The 14,447-nt window shown below is 35.4% G+C and overlaps 1 protein-coding gene across 3 annotated transcripts in view; it reads right to left on the bottom strand.

Annotated features, from left to right (window-relative positions):
* Window positions 1-14,447, bottom strand: part of FMRFaR (FMRFamide Receptor) — a 275,382-nt gene that overhangs the window by 4,372 nt on the left and 256,563 nt on the right. For all 3 annotated transcript variants that reach the window (XM_074182902.1, XM_074182901.1, XM_074182903.1), the window contains 2 exons: window positions 10,518-11,433; window positions 7,236-7,609 (listed from right to left, as the gene is read on the bottom strand). In XM_074182902.1, coding sequence (XP_074039003.1) covers window positions 7,236-7,609; window positions 10,518-11,282 — 1,139 coding nt within the window. In that variant the 5' untranslated portion in view covers window positions 11,283-11,433. The remainder of the gene's footprint in view (window positions 1-7,235; window positions 7,610-10,517; window positions 11,434-14,447) is intronic.

The raw sequence follows: 14,447 nt of genomic DNA on the forward strand, positions 1-14,447 counted from the left end.
AAATTTGGATGTATTTGAAAGAGTTCTTTCCAATAATTAACTTTTTTAATATGGTTAATAGCAGCAAATTGTTGTACGCCATTGCTCAGTTAGAATGTTTTGGAATTCTTTCATTTGTTTCTTACGCTACTTTTTTGTTTTTCTCTGATAAGAGGACTATTACAATTGAGAAATGATTAAAAATGCTGTTCTCATTTTTGTGTTAGAAGTGATATCTACATTATTACTAGTATTGAGCTAATGAATCGAAGAGGTTTTTTGTATTAAAGTGTATAATTTTTAAAATTTTTGCAAAGCGCTTTCGACTTTCGTCATCATCAGTGCTCACCTGAAAGTGAGTGATCTAATTGAAAAGAAAGTTTAGTGAAAATTGAAGTTGTAAAATTTTTTTTAATAATATTTAAGGTTAAGAAATTTGAAAAAATTGTTTAACATTACTCACTTGTCAGGCAACAGAAAGTAACAAATTAAGTCCACTGCACATTTGTAATATTCGACTTATATAAAACAAAATAGGCTTATAGCCAAGAAAATACATTTTTGGATTGAGGACAACTTGAGACAGGATGTGTCAAGTGTCATGTTGAAATAATGGTACCAACTTGAGGAGTGATCCATTATGGATTTGATTAATTACGTAGAGGAAAAATATTGAATAAATTGTATTACTAAAATGTGATCAATTAATAATTCATAATCCTTTTATGAAGGGGAAGGAAATCTCTGTTTAAGTTCACTCGAGTATTCAAACAATAATCATTATTGGAAAGTTCTTTAGAAATCTCGAACTCTTCAAACAAGTCAAGTCTAAGGAAATTTTTAATATCTATTTTATGTAATATTTTGGAATTTCTATTGGGACTCAAGTTGTGATTGTGAAATTTTATGTGGTGGCCAAAAGCAGATTTGTCGGTTTTTTTTAAATGGTCATTAATATGAGTAAAAAGAGGTCTACAGGTTCTACCAATGTAAGATGCCGAACAATCAGAGCAGTCAAGCTTGTAGACTCTACTTCTGTGTAATTTGTTAATTTTGTCTTTGGAATTTACTAAAAACTTACTTAAGTTGTTTTGAGATTTATCTCACAAGCTTGATTGCTCTGTAGAGTCCCCAAGTGGTCAACTTTCAGTAATCCAGGACAAGGATTTGAAGACCCTGATGGAGACTGACTCAGCACTGACGGGCGTGTAATAGCGGAAGAACTGGGCGAAGAATGGAAGAACGCAAGCCAAACATAATCACCTACTGGTGTGACATCTAAGTCAAGTTGCCAAGTTTTAATATTGCGTTTTATGCTGCGATATTTTTATGTAGTACTTTCCTTGGTTATTCACATTTTGTCTATTTTGTCTTCAATCGAGCACCGCCTGTCGGTTACTGACGATGCCCAATAGGCTGAAACAGCTGTTTACCGGTGGCTCTTAAGTTGAAATCAATATAGAAGTGATCAGAATGGTACTTATCTATTCACCTTTTGATTTTCATGGAATTATTTTCCAGCTGCTGGACTGCATTACTCTTTCTAGATTTCATATCGTTTCTAGAAACATGTGGATTCGATTTCCGATGGAATTTCAGGATAACTTCTCAATTTTCTGCTACCGCAGTTGTCAGTTGATTGGTCAAACCACCAACTTTGACATAAAATCTCGGCAAGTTGACTTGGATATCACACCAATAGGTGGTTCCACTTATGTCGTGCTTTGGTTTACGCAGTTATTTCCATCAAGTACTTTTCTTGGTTATTCACATTTTGTTTTCAATCAGGGATTGCCTGCCCGGTACTGACGATGCCCAATAGGCTGAAACAGCTGTCTACCGGTGGCTCTCAAATTGCAATCAATATGAGAGTGATCAGAATGGTTCTTATCTATTTATCCTTTGATTTTCATGGAATTATCTTCCAGCAGCTTGACTACATTGATCTTTCTCGATTTCATACCATTTCTAGAAACATGAAACTGAATTGACAAAATGGTTCAAACTTTCGCGGCTGAGGTTTTCAGTATTATTGTTTTTCGTGTTTGAAAGACGTGGATTTTTGGCATTTCTTCCTGACGTTTCGCTGGCGCGAGTGGCTAGCTTCTTCAGAGATTGAACCAGCATGGCTTGCTGTCCGATGAAGAATGTTCCAGGTTCAAGTACAGGTACAATTGCAGGTACAAGTGCAGGTACAAGTACAGGTACAAATACAGGTACCAATCCAATACAACTGATTACCTGTCAAGGCATAAATACGCTTTACGAAGCCTAAAAGTTAGTTATCGGACAGCAAGCCATGATGGTTGAACTTCTAAAGAAGCTAGCCACTCGCGCAAGCGAATTTCAAAAATCCACGGCTTTCATACTTGAAAAACAAGGATGAAACTGAATTGTTAAAATATTAGCTTTGCTGAAGTAATATAGGTCTAGTAGACATTGAGACATTCCCCTGAAATTATCGACGGAAACAATTAATTTAAAACAAAGAAGTCAAGGATTTTTGCGTTTATAAACCTATAAGTGAAACACAATTTTTTCTTCATTGTTTTTCGATAAATCGGATACGTATCTGAATTAAAAAAGAGTTTAGAGAGCTTATTCATTCAGAATGTCTTTATTTTTGTTCATTTGTCACTCTATGACAAACGGATACGAATACAGCTTACAGTAGTAGTTCCTGAAACTATTCCAAAAGAGTTTTTCAACGACAATATTGAAAAAAAAAGTAATTTTAAAAAACTCTGAAGTTATTTATACCATTTAAATGTTACTGTTTTATGTTTTGGCGAAGGATTTTCCTTTATTTTGGCGAAGGAGATACCTTCAATTTGGCTATACATCAATTATGCTTTATACAATTTGGCGAAGGATCAACTTTTTTAGATTACAAAGAAAATTTAATAATTATATGTACTTTTGTTATGATTGAAATTCGCATATTCCACATATTTTTGTTTGGAAAACTCTCCACTTTTTATTGAACCTCTTCTACATCCAACAGGTTCGAGTTTCAGAAGGTGAATGATACTGAAATCATATCCACCAAACGAACCAATTTTGTCAAGAACATTTTTCAGTACTTTCATAATTATTTTTGGCACGGTTACAGAAAGTTGTAGTGGATGACACCAACGGCTAACCACGATATAGTAACTGTGGTACTTTGTTGATTGGTTTTTCACTATTTATTCACCATTTTTGATACACTTGGGTATATAAGGTAAGTCAGTTGTACGACATGCTAGTAGAGATAAAAAAAGAGGAAGAGATTGAGAACAGAGAACATCTTATATATATATATATATATATATATATATATATATATATATATATATATATATATATATATATATATTCACATATACACATAAACATATACACACATATACAAATAAGCATAAATGTCCACAAATTTATTCAACATTTTACACCATTCACCCAATTTAATCTAAATAAAATTACGTCAACTGTGAAATTGATTGTTTGTGAGATTGTCATTTGCAAAATCTTGGTAACTGTAATAGCATCTTTCTGAAAGCATAGTTTTAACACAATCATGAAATACTTTGTCACTTGTGATTTTTTTAACTACATTTGCACGTAATGGCAATATACTGAGAGGATTTTTTATAGCTTGTCATGAAATGCTGCGGGATTTTTAGAAGATCACCATTTCTTGTATTATGACTGTATTCTGAAGCAGTCCTATCATATAATTCATGGTTTTGCCTAACAAATAAAATAAATTTGAGAATGAAGGTGAAGGGACTATCAATAATTTTTTGTCTATAAGAACGGGCCGACAGCTATCCCGGAAATCCATATTGAAGATTAGCCTAATGATGCGTTTGTGAGCTATAAACACTCAGGAAAATTCCTCGCTCTGCCCCAAGCCATATTATTCAAACTTATATGAGGGTAGGCCATGGCATAATATATGTTGAGTAAGCCAGTTTTATGGCATGATATGCCAATTCAAATAGGTGTCTAGGTAGGTCCTTAAAAATTTTATTTCTTCAGAAGTTTGAATATTATAGCTAGAGCGTCGACCAATTGAAATATTTTTTCTGAAGTGGAAGATTTTGAAGTATTTAGAATAAGCTTATTTCTTTGACACCAGGTACTGAACTGATCAATAATGTGTTTAGATTTGCTGATGAGTTTCTCAGCATTATTGCCTGCTATAGATATCATTGTATTATCAGCAAACATTGTGACGTAGTCTCCCCTTATATGTTAAGGAAGATCATTGGCATAGAGGAGAAACAGTAAAGGTCCAAGAACAGAGAGAATAAGAAATACAGAAATTTTCAAAGTACCCTTTCATCATCCATGCTAATATTTGTTAATGATTTTATATAATAATTGCTGCCTCATGTATTTTTTTGTTTTATTTTTTATCATTATTAGCTTCAGCATGGCTATAACACATACAAGCAATATTCATATTGCTTCCGTGTTGCCGTGTTCATTCACATTTGTACCTTATTATGTAAAAACTTTTTTTTCTGCGAATAAACATTATTATTATTATCATAGGCCCGAATAGAATTCCCTGCGATAATATCCACTAATGACATTGTCACAAAAATGGTGCATATAGACATTGGTGCACAACTTTTAACAAATCATTCACTGTATGTTATCATTCCATTGTTTTGTTTAGGTAGTACAGAATATCATTATTATGATTCTGTTGGTTTGTTTAAGTGTAGATATTATTTTCAAAAAATTACACTGAATTGTGTTAAAAATAGAAAGTATCATAGTCACGGTTGGCTTCTTAGCCTTAGTGGTTTTTTATTCATTTCAAAATGTAATTCTTGTAGAGTATTGAATAATGTGATTCAACTTACTATACAGAGTGGTCCAACGAAAAGTATGCGCCTTGCTTGTCTCCTTTTTTTGTAACTTAACGCAAAAATGCTCGGACAGGTCGATTTTGCTTTTGAAGGGGACAGATTTTGAATGTATTTTTCTACCAGTGCCTTCAACCCTCTAGCAAGGGTGAGTAACAACCCTAAAATTTTGAATGGAAAGTGGGGTCGAGTGATATATCATTTGAAAAGGCACGAAATTATCTTTCCAATGATACCTGATTTGTTGTATTTCACTCAAACATGTAGGTATTATGAAGAAAAACAACTACAACCCAGTACTTTGAAATGTGTAATTGACTTAGTAGAATCCTACTTCAGCAAGTGCTGTGAATGTGACCCATTTGTTTCCATACAATAATACAGATTTTGTTCAAATCTATTCCTAACATTCTGTAGCATATCAGGTGTTATATTTCTGCACTCTGCTGTAATTCGTTGGCGAAGATCTTCTATGGACTCGGACTGCGTAGCAAAACATTTATTTTTCAAGTGTTCCCAAAGGAAAAAGTCTAAAGGCGATAAATCAGGTGACCTGGCAGGCCATTCGATGGGGCCTCTCTTTCCAATCCACCGTCCAGGAAACTGGTCATCTAAAAACTCTCTTACCGGAGCAACATAGTGAGGAGATACTCCATCTTGCTGAAAATGAAACCGATCATCATTATGATTTTGGTCATTTTCAATTATTTCTGTTATGAGAGGATCAATTGTATCTTCAAGCATGTTCAGGTAGACCTCACCAGTTGAATTCCCAAGAATAAAAAGTGGCCCTACGATATGACTACCTAATATGCCACACCTGACATTGATTTTTGAGGGTACTGGGTATGGACCTCTCGGGATAAGTGTGGGTTACTGTCATCCCAGTTACGGCAATTATGCCTATTCACAGCTCCATTCAGAAAAAATGTACTCTCATCGGAAAAGCACGTGTTGAATGATAGGTGCGGATCATCAATTAGTAGCTGGCTCAGTTGTTCACAAAATTGCAGCCTTCTATCAGGATCATCTTCATTGAGTTCCTGTACCAATTTAATTTTGTACGGATGAAATTTATAGGCTTTTAATATACGTATTATGGACGAACGGGAGACACTTGAGGCTGCAGCAAGCTGACGGGTACTTTGAGTATGATCCAATTCAACATGTCCCAAAACAGCGACTTCCACTGCTTCATTTCTGATCGGTTTCCGTGGCTAGTGTTTCACATTACAGACAGATCCGGTATCGACAAACTTTTGGACTAACTTGGCAACGTACGAATCATTCACATTTTTCCCGGGATGACTGTTATTAAAGAGGCGAGCAGTAAGTCTAGCACAACTATTATGTTGATGATAAAGTTTAACAATTTCAACTCGTTCAGGAATGGAATAAACCATTTTTACAGTAAAGTTGAAATAATTTCAAAATCAACCGAACTGAATCAATGAACGTTTGCCTAAATTCTTTTTGTACACTTATCCACTGTTGTTATTTGAACCAAAAAATGCACGAGAGAAATTGAGGAATGTAGTAGTGATAAAAATGCCGTTTTTTCCGCATTTTCATTAACACCAAAAATATCGAGTAAATGTTCTTGCTTTTTTTATAACTATTCAAGTAAATACAACAAATTAGGTATCATTGGAAAGAGAATTTTGTGCCCTTTCAAATGATATATCACTCGACCCCACTTTCTGTTTAAAATTTTAGGGTTGTTACTCACCCTCGCTAGGGGGTTGAAGGCACAGGTAGAAAAATACATCTAAAATGTGTCCCCCTCAAAAGCAAAATTGACCTGTCTGAGCATTTTTGCGTTAAGTTACAAAAAAAGGAGAAAAGCAAGGTGCATACTTTTCGTTGGACCACTCGATATGTAAATCAACTCTAGCAACTTGTTATTGATATAACTGTACCTTTTTCTTTGGAAATAAATATCATACATTAGCCACAATGAGTTTATAGTTGGAATTTCGAGGCTTGCTAACCTTACAATGTAGATTTAGAACTTTTTAATTCTTCTTTGGAATCAATTGATAAAATCTTTGAAAAGATTGTGATTTTTTGGACTAGTTTCGCCATTCTTATATTTTTACATCTTTCTCTCACATCTAGCCGATAGTTATAGTACTCACGAGTGAATTTGGAGCTACAAAACACACGCCATTTAAACGGACAAGAATTTGGAAACAGTCTAATGTTATCATCAGTGTATCCTCAAGCTACAAAATGTGTCTAGTCAAACGATCTCCATCAGTTCATTATCAAAGTGGTTGTTTTCTCAATTAAAACAAACAAGTTTCATCACACAACACATTTCACAATAGAAATTGAATTTTCTCTGAGCCCTTGGTAGACAAATTCTGTTCGACACAATGAAGTAATACCAACCTTAAGCTTTGTCTGTCTCCATTGGACATGAAACTATCCTCGTGGGTGACCGCTTCTGGCGAATCCCGACCACTCCTGAATAACGAATTGTTACAGAACAGCACCAAAAACAGTCTCTTGAACTTCTCCCCGAAAATGACGTAGATGATAAAGTTCACACTCGAATTTATGGTAACGAGCAAATTACTGACGTGAATTAAGTAGATTAGGTTGAATTCGATGAACACGTTGAACGTTTCAATTATGTTTATCACCAGTGGAAGGATGTTGCAGATGAAGAAAACTACCACGACCCCTAATAACATCGTTGCCAATCCAATTTCTCGCTTCTGATGTCTGGAAAGTCGTTGACGCTCTTTGTTTGCTCTGAGAACCTGGAACAAAGGTCGGGAATGTACGGATTACGTTGCCAAAGAGTGATGAACAGAATGGAAAATTGTTCTATTTTACTTTTATTCTAACAAACAGGGTGGCCCATCACTGAAAAGTAGTCTAATAACGCCCTTACCCGAAATTCAAAAGAGGTTCGAATGGAAGTTACAGCATTCATTCAGTATTAGCTCTGAAAGGTTTTTCTACCTCAAAAATCGTGATGAAACAGTGTAATTAAAAAGTGAATGAACAGTGAGTTGTTGGATTCCAATAATGTATGATTACGTTTTGATAAACATCAACAACAAAAGAGAGAGAACTCACTACATATTTTACAGATTTTTTTATGATGCATCAACTGAAACAATATCGTCAAAGAATGTAAACTTTCACGGCCGAACAACTATGATGCTGGTATTTGACTCTGGTTTTATATATGGAATAGAGATGGCGGTAGCCGTTTAATAAGTTTTACTGTATGAGAAAGTACATAATCTATAAAGCATGTGTTACAAGTTTGAAGACGCTGCGTTGTTTAGTATTTGTTTGGCAGCCATCAATAGCGAACGTCGCAAGCGTCGATCGAAATCATCTTCATTCAGTTCTTGCGTTAATTTATTCTTGTAGTACAGTTCAATCAACTCAACCCTCTCTGCAGTTGTGTGAACTATTGTTTCTTTTGGCAACACTTTACGATACTCACTACTAGTAATAATGTAGATATCACTTTTAATATAAAAATGAGAAATAGAAACAGCATTTTTAACCATTTCTCAATTGTAATAGGCCTCTTATCAGAGAAGAACTGAAAAATTAACAAAAAAGTAGCGTAAGAAACATATAAAAGAGTTCCAAATACATTCCAACTGAGCAGTGGCGTACAACAATTTGTTGCTCTTAACAATATTGAAAAAGTCAATTATCGGAAATAACTCTTTAAAATACGTCCAAATAAAAAAAAATGTACACCATTGTTTAGAGAATTCCAAGATCTTTCAAACGATGTGTAACTCGCTCCCTATTCCCTATTAAAATTCCAAGGGTTGTTCACCCCTCTGCTCCGGTGTTGAAGTGACGACCCTGTAAATGGGAAAAAAACTATCCCCCTCCTAAAAAAATCGACCTGTCTGAGCGTTTCTTAGGATTTTCAAGATTAGTACTCAACACCTTTATGTCAAGTTTTTGATGGCCCACCCTGTATATATTTCAGATTGAGCTTTTTCTTTACGTATTCTTTTTTTATTCCCCATTCCTTACACCACCCTCTAAGTAACATATGTTGCTTCCGGTTAGGTGTATGCTGTGAATGCTGGGTATGCTGTGTATTTTTGTAAGGTAGTAGCAGGTTATTTTCAATTAAAGTATTTATCGTTCATCGTTTGTATCACTGTACCAGTAAGTACATAACACAACAATAAACAAAACAATAGACATTAATAGTGGCAAAGGCACACTATTCAAAGTTTGTGATTTGTACCATAATATTACTTGAATTTCACTAGTTCGGACTTCCATTGTCTACTATATAAAATGATTTGAAATCCCTGAAACAACTAAAGAAGAAGAAGAATTGAAAATGAATAGCTGAAAATAACAATTATATTAACCAAAATAAACTTGAAATGAAATAATAGTAATAGTAATAGGCTACTCCAAAGCGATGGTAGAAAAGACTTTGGCTAGAAAATAGCAGGAGCCTCGCAAGGAAGAGAAGCCGTCACAACCAGTGCTTGCACTTCCCTACATCAGAGGATTATCGGAGAGGATAAGAAGAATTGGTTCCAAGTACAACATCAGAACCTGCTTCAGAACCGGTAACACTATCCGTAGCAGCCTCACGAAAAACAGGCCACCAATCGCGGACTGCGATTCCAAGAATTGCATTTACCGGATACCCTGTGAGTGCGGAAAATCCTATATTGGAGAAACTAAGAGGCCATTGAATGTTCGCATTGCAGAGCACAAGAAACACACACAGCGAGGGGAAACCAGCAAATCAGGAATAGCAGACTATGTTTGGACCCATCAACACAACATCGAGTGGTCCTCAGCTGAGATCTTGCACAGAGAGGAACATTGGTTTAGGAGAAAATTCAAGGAAGCCGCATACATGTTGTCCAACAACGTATTCAGCCAAACCAGCGTAGAAATACGCAACATATGGAAACCTATCATCAAGCGAAAAATGGCCAACTCCCGCCAAAACGGTCATCTCCCACGGAACCAGTGAAGCGGAAAATGGAAAGCGGGGATAAGTGAAAGTACTCGAACGACCTATAAATAGTCATCTCTCGGAGGAATCAGTCCAGTCATCACCCGAAGACGATTGTAGATACTAACAATCGAAACGTCGTGAAGTAACGTGACTTGGAATTTCTCCACTTTTTATTTTTATTGTCTTTTTTTCATTTCTTTATTTTTATTTATTCAATTGTTCAATTTTTACTTGTATTTTATTTCACTATCATTTCATTTCAGGTTTATTTTGGTTAATATAATTGTTATTTTCAGCTATTCATTTTCAATTCTTCTTTTTTAGATGTTTCAGGGATTTCATATCATTTTATATAGTAGACAATGGAAGTCCGAACTAGTGAAATTCATCATGAGACATTGTCAATCACCTTCAAACAAACATTATATTACTTATTCAGCAATATCGACTATGTCCAAGCATTCTTTTATTTATACTCAATGGAAATTTACGTAAAATACTTTGACCTTTGAACATTTAACAATAAAAATAAATAACGTGTTGAGGGAAAACGAATTAACATAAAAAAAATCTTAAAATAAAATATGCAATATTGACAAGAATACTTGTTTCCAACCAATTTAACCTTTGGTAATGAAAAGTGTTCATTTTTGGAAATAGAATTATGAAAAACTTGAATTTAGAATGTTTCTCACCTGCCTATAAATGCAAGCATTGAGCACTGCCAGCGATCCAAACGGTAACAGGTACATGAAAATCAAATAGAGCCAGTGAATATAAATGGTCTGGTAAGCCGCATTATCTCGGAAGTCGGACTGCTGCGGACAATAAATGGTCACGTTGTGTTTCTCGTTCCACTCCTTCTGCAACGTCGTTTCCCAAAACCTCGGAAGGTTATACATCACCGAAAAAATGATAATCCCGATCACATAAATCCTGGCCCTTCCGTACGTACAAAGCGATCTGGCCCTAAGAGGATGACACACGGCCACAAATCTCTCCAAGGATACAGTCAAGGTCAAATAAACGGAGGCGGTTTGGGCAATCATGGCCAGGGGAAACACCACCGGAGCTATATGGGGGTAAACGACGTAAAAGTACGTGAACATGCAGCCGCTGTAGGGGTGGATACCGGGCAGGCCGAAAAGCAGCATGCTGGTAATTATCAGGACTGTATCGATTCTCGCCAGGCCGATCAGCAGGTAGTTAATGCTGGACCGCATTTGCGGTCTCGACAATATTATCATCGAGATGATGTTGCCCAGAACTCCCAGCATGCCTATGACGTTGATGAATAGTCCGTTCGTTACGAAGCGGAAGGAGTTCACTACCTCCGGGTCTACGTTCACACAGGACTGGAAATCGGAGTCGTTCTGATCGGATGTCGATAATGACCATACAATTACTGGGATGGTTTGATTTTCGGGATCCGGAACAGCACTTTCCATTTCGGATAACATGTTTGGATCTCTTTCAGGTTTTGTGGTTGTTGTACATGTTTGAGCGGAGGGGATATATTATCTTCTCTTCGGGTTGACAGCTGATGTTCACTGTTCCTTTCTAACGATTTCAACGATTGGGGTCTATCCTGATTGAGTACATGACGGATTCCTGAAAAAAAAAAGAGAGAAATCAGCACAGTTTTTACATAGACCGGTTTGGAATCAATCAATATTTATTTTAATTTTTCGGCATGGCTCTAAATGTAAAATAAAATATACATTAATTGACACTAATACTAAAATATACAAGGCTATTCAAATTCGTTTCTGTAGATGGGGATCTCGTAAACCATAAGAGATAGAGTGTCGGTTAAATCGTGGCAAAGTTGCGTATTTCAGAGACCTATTCAATGATGTAAAAAAATTGAATATAACTCTTCTGGTTCTGGAGATATACAGGAAAAACTGAAAAATCCCAAATTATTTTTTTGCCTATATCTTCTTCATTCGCAGACATATTGAACATCTGTCCACATTTGGCCATTGGCACTCGATGTGTGCTATCCATGTGTGCTGTCCATGAGTCTTTTATACAGGGCGTCATCTGACTTGGACAACCCCCTCCTTTGAATTTTTAAATACGGACCTGTATTTTTTTTGTAATTTTTGTATCGTCGACGTTCACTTCATACTGAGAAATTGAATTAAATTTTATATTTCCGGATGTTTCGGTAATATTTGATTATAATTGTGTGAATTATTCCCTTTAAAATTACGGCCCTGGAAATTGATTGACTAGAGTTGAATAAAAACACAGTAGCAACTTACATGTCTTCCTATGCACCGTAAAGTTTTTCGAAAGTTTTTTTTTTCATTTTTAGGTACCTATAGCTACCTATGGGGATTCCATAGCTAGTCCATCTGTTTGTTTATAGTTATGGGATCCCCACTATTTAGCATCATATCCGAGATATACCTGCAAACCATGGATGAGAAAATTTCAACAATAATAAAAACACATGATAAAAAAGGAGAATGGTTCAGATACGTTGACGATGGACTGTACATATCACAAAACAATGGAATAAGAATAGAACAAATAAAAAAAGAAATTAACGAAATAAATCAAAAATTATGTTTCAGCATTGAGGAAGAACACAACTCAAAACTTAACTACCTGGCCATAACCATCGGATATAACCACAACAAAACACAATTTAAAATGGCAATATACAGGAAACCTACACAAACTAGCTCCACCATACCCGCAAGTTCAAACCATCCACCATCACACAAAATGGCTGCCTATAATGCATTCATATATAGAATGTTAAGGATACCACTCAGCAAGGAAGCCCGAAACAAAGAACGGAAAGTCATATACCAAATAGCGAACGAAAACGGATACAACCAAAAGACAATAGATAAACTAGAAAACAGAATCAAACAAAAAATACAGAAAAAGGATCAAGCCACCCCAACAGACAAAACAACACAACGATGGACAGCATTTACGTACTTAAGACACCAAACCAAAAAACTAACAAACGTCTTCAAACCACTGAATATCAACATCACATAAAAGCCAAACACGAAGATAACACAAAAAATAAACAACTATGAAAAAGAAGAAGATGAAGACCAAAACGGGATATACAGTGTACAATGCTCGGACTGCAACAAATTCTATATCGGCCAAACCAAGAAAAAACTGTTCCAAAGGTACAATGAGCACAAAAAGACATACATAAATCCAATAGTATATAAATCAAACCTCGCAACACACGCCATACAAAACAAACATAATTTCCCCCCACCAGGGAACATAAAACTCATAAAACAAGTCAACAAGGGAAACCGCATGGACATTTGGGAAAACTTGAACATCCATAAATTTAACAGTCATAAATCACTTATCTACGAACAAGTACGAATCAAAACACAACAAGACCTCACATTCAATATATTAAACAAAACCATACACATTCCTAGAGAAGATCTTACACAAAGAAGAGTACCTGATGCAGTACAAATACAGGCAAATTTACCTAAAGTACCTGAAATACCTGAGTTGAGACGCTCTGACCGTATAAAGACGCAGACGACAGGATGACAAGTTCAGTTTGAGGAGTGCCTAGAAGATGACAGTACGACCAGCTGTCGAAAGCGCTCGCAGATAATTAATAGAAGATATAAAGCTTCAAATCCTTTTTGTAAAATTTAATATTAAAATACTGAAAATGAAGGAAAATCAGTTGCATCATTTAATATATATATATATATATATATATATATATATATATATATATATATATATATATATATATATATATATATATATATATATATATATATATATATATATATATATATATATATAATCTAGAAAGGTTAATGCAGTCAAGCTGCTGGAAAATAATTCCATGAAAATCAAAAAATGTTGATTGGTCAAACCACCAACACTGACATAAAACTTGGTAAGATGACTTGGGTGTCACACCAATAGGTGGTTCCACTTATGTTTCGCTTGCGTTTACGCAGCTTTTTTTATCAAGTACTTTCATGGTTTTTTCTCATTTTGTCTTCAATCGAAGACCGCCTGCCCGGTACTGACGATGCCCAATAGGCTGAAACAGCTGTCTACCGGTGGCTCTTAAATTGAAATCAATATGGGAATGATCAAAGAGTACTTATCTATTCATTTTATATTTATTATATGCGAACGCTTTCGACAGCTGGTTGTGCTATCATTATCAAGGCTCTACTCAAACTGAACGTGTCATCCTCTTTGCTCTGAAGAAACTGAGAGGATCGATTGCTTTGATAATTGAAGGTAATTGAAGCAAAGTGAACAATTTGCATGTTTTCAGATTGAATATTTGAAGATGCATCTCGAACATTCGATGAACTCAAATGATATGTTGAGTTTTTTGGGAGACTTCTGGGTACCTTTTTGATCTGCAATCTTTTATTATTAGCACCTTATTTGCTTTGAACTGGAAATTGTGTTGACAAATTGGAAATTGTGTTTCTGTAACCACGAAAACTTGGACCCTCCTTCATCATTGAATTTTCCAACAATCCCAAAGATTGTTGGGAAATCATCAGATTATCTTTTTTGTGGTAGAAGCATTCATTCGTTGCATCCGTGACCCAGACGAGTATCACTCACATGAGTGGAAT

The sequence above is a fragment of the Leptinotarsa decemlineata genome, unplaced genomic scaffold, assembly GCF_025532065.1.
Source record: "Leptinotarsa decemlineata unplaced genomic scaffold, Ldec_3_MD MMD2_tig00026330_RagTag_RagTag, whole genome shotgun sequence".
NCBI classification, from domain to species: Eukaryota; Metazoa; Arthropoda; class Insecta; order Coleoptera; family Chrysomelidae; genus Leptinotarsa; species Leptinotarsa decemlineata.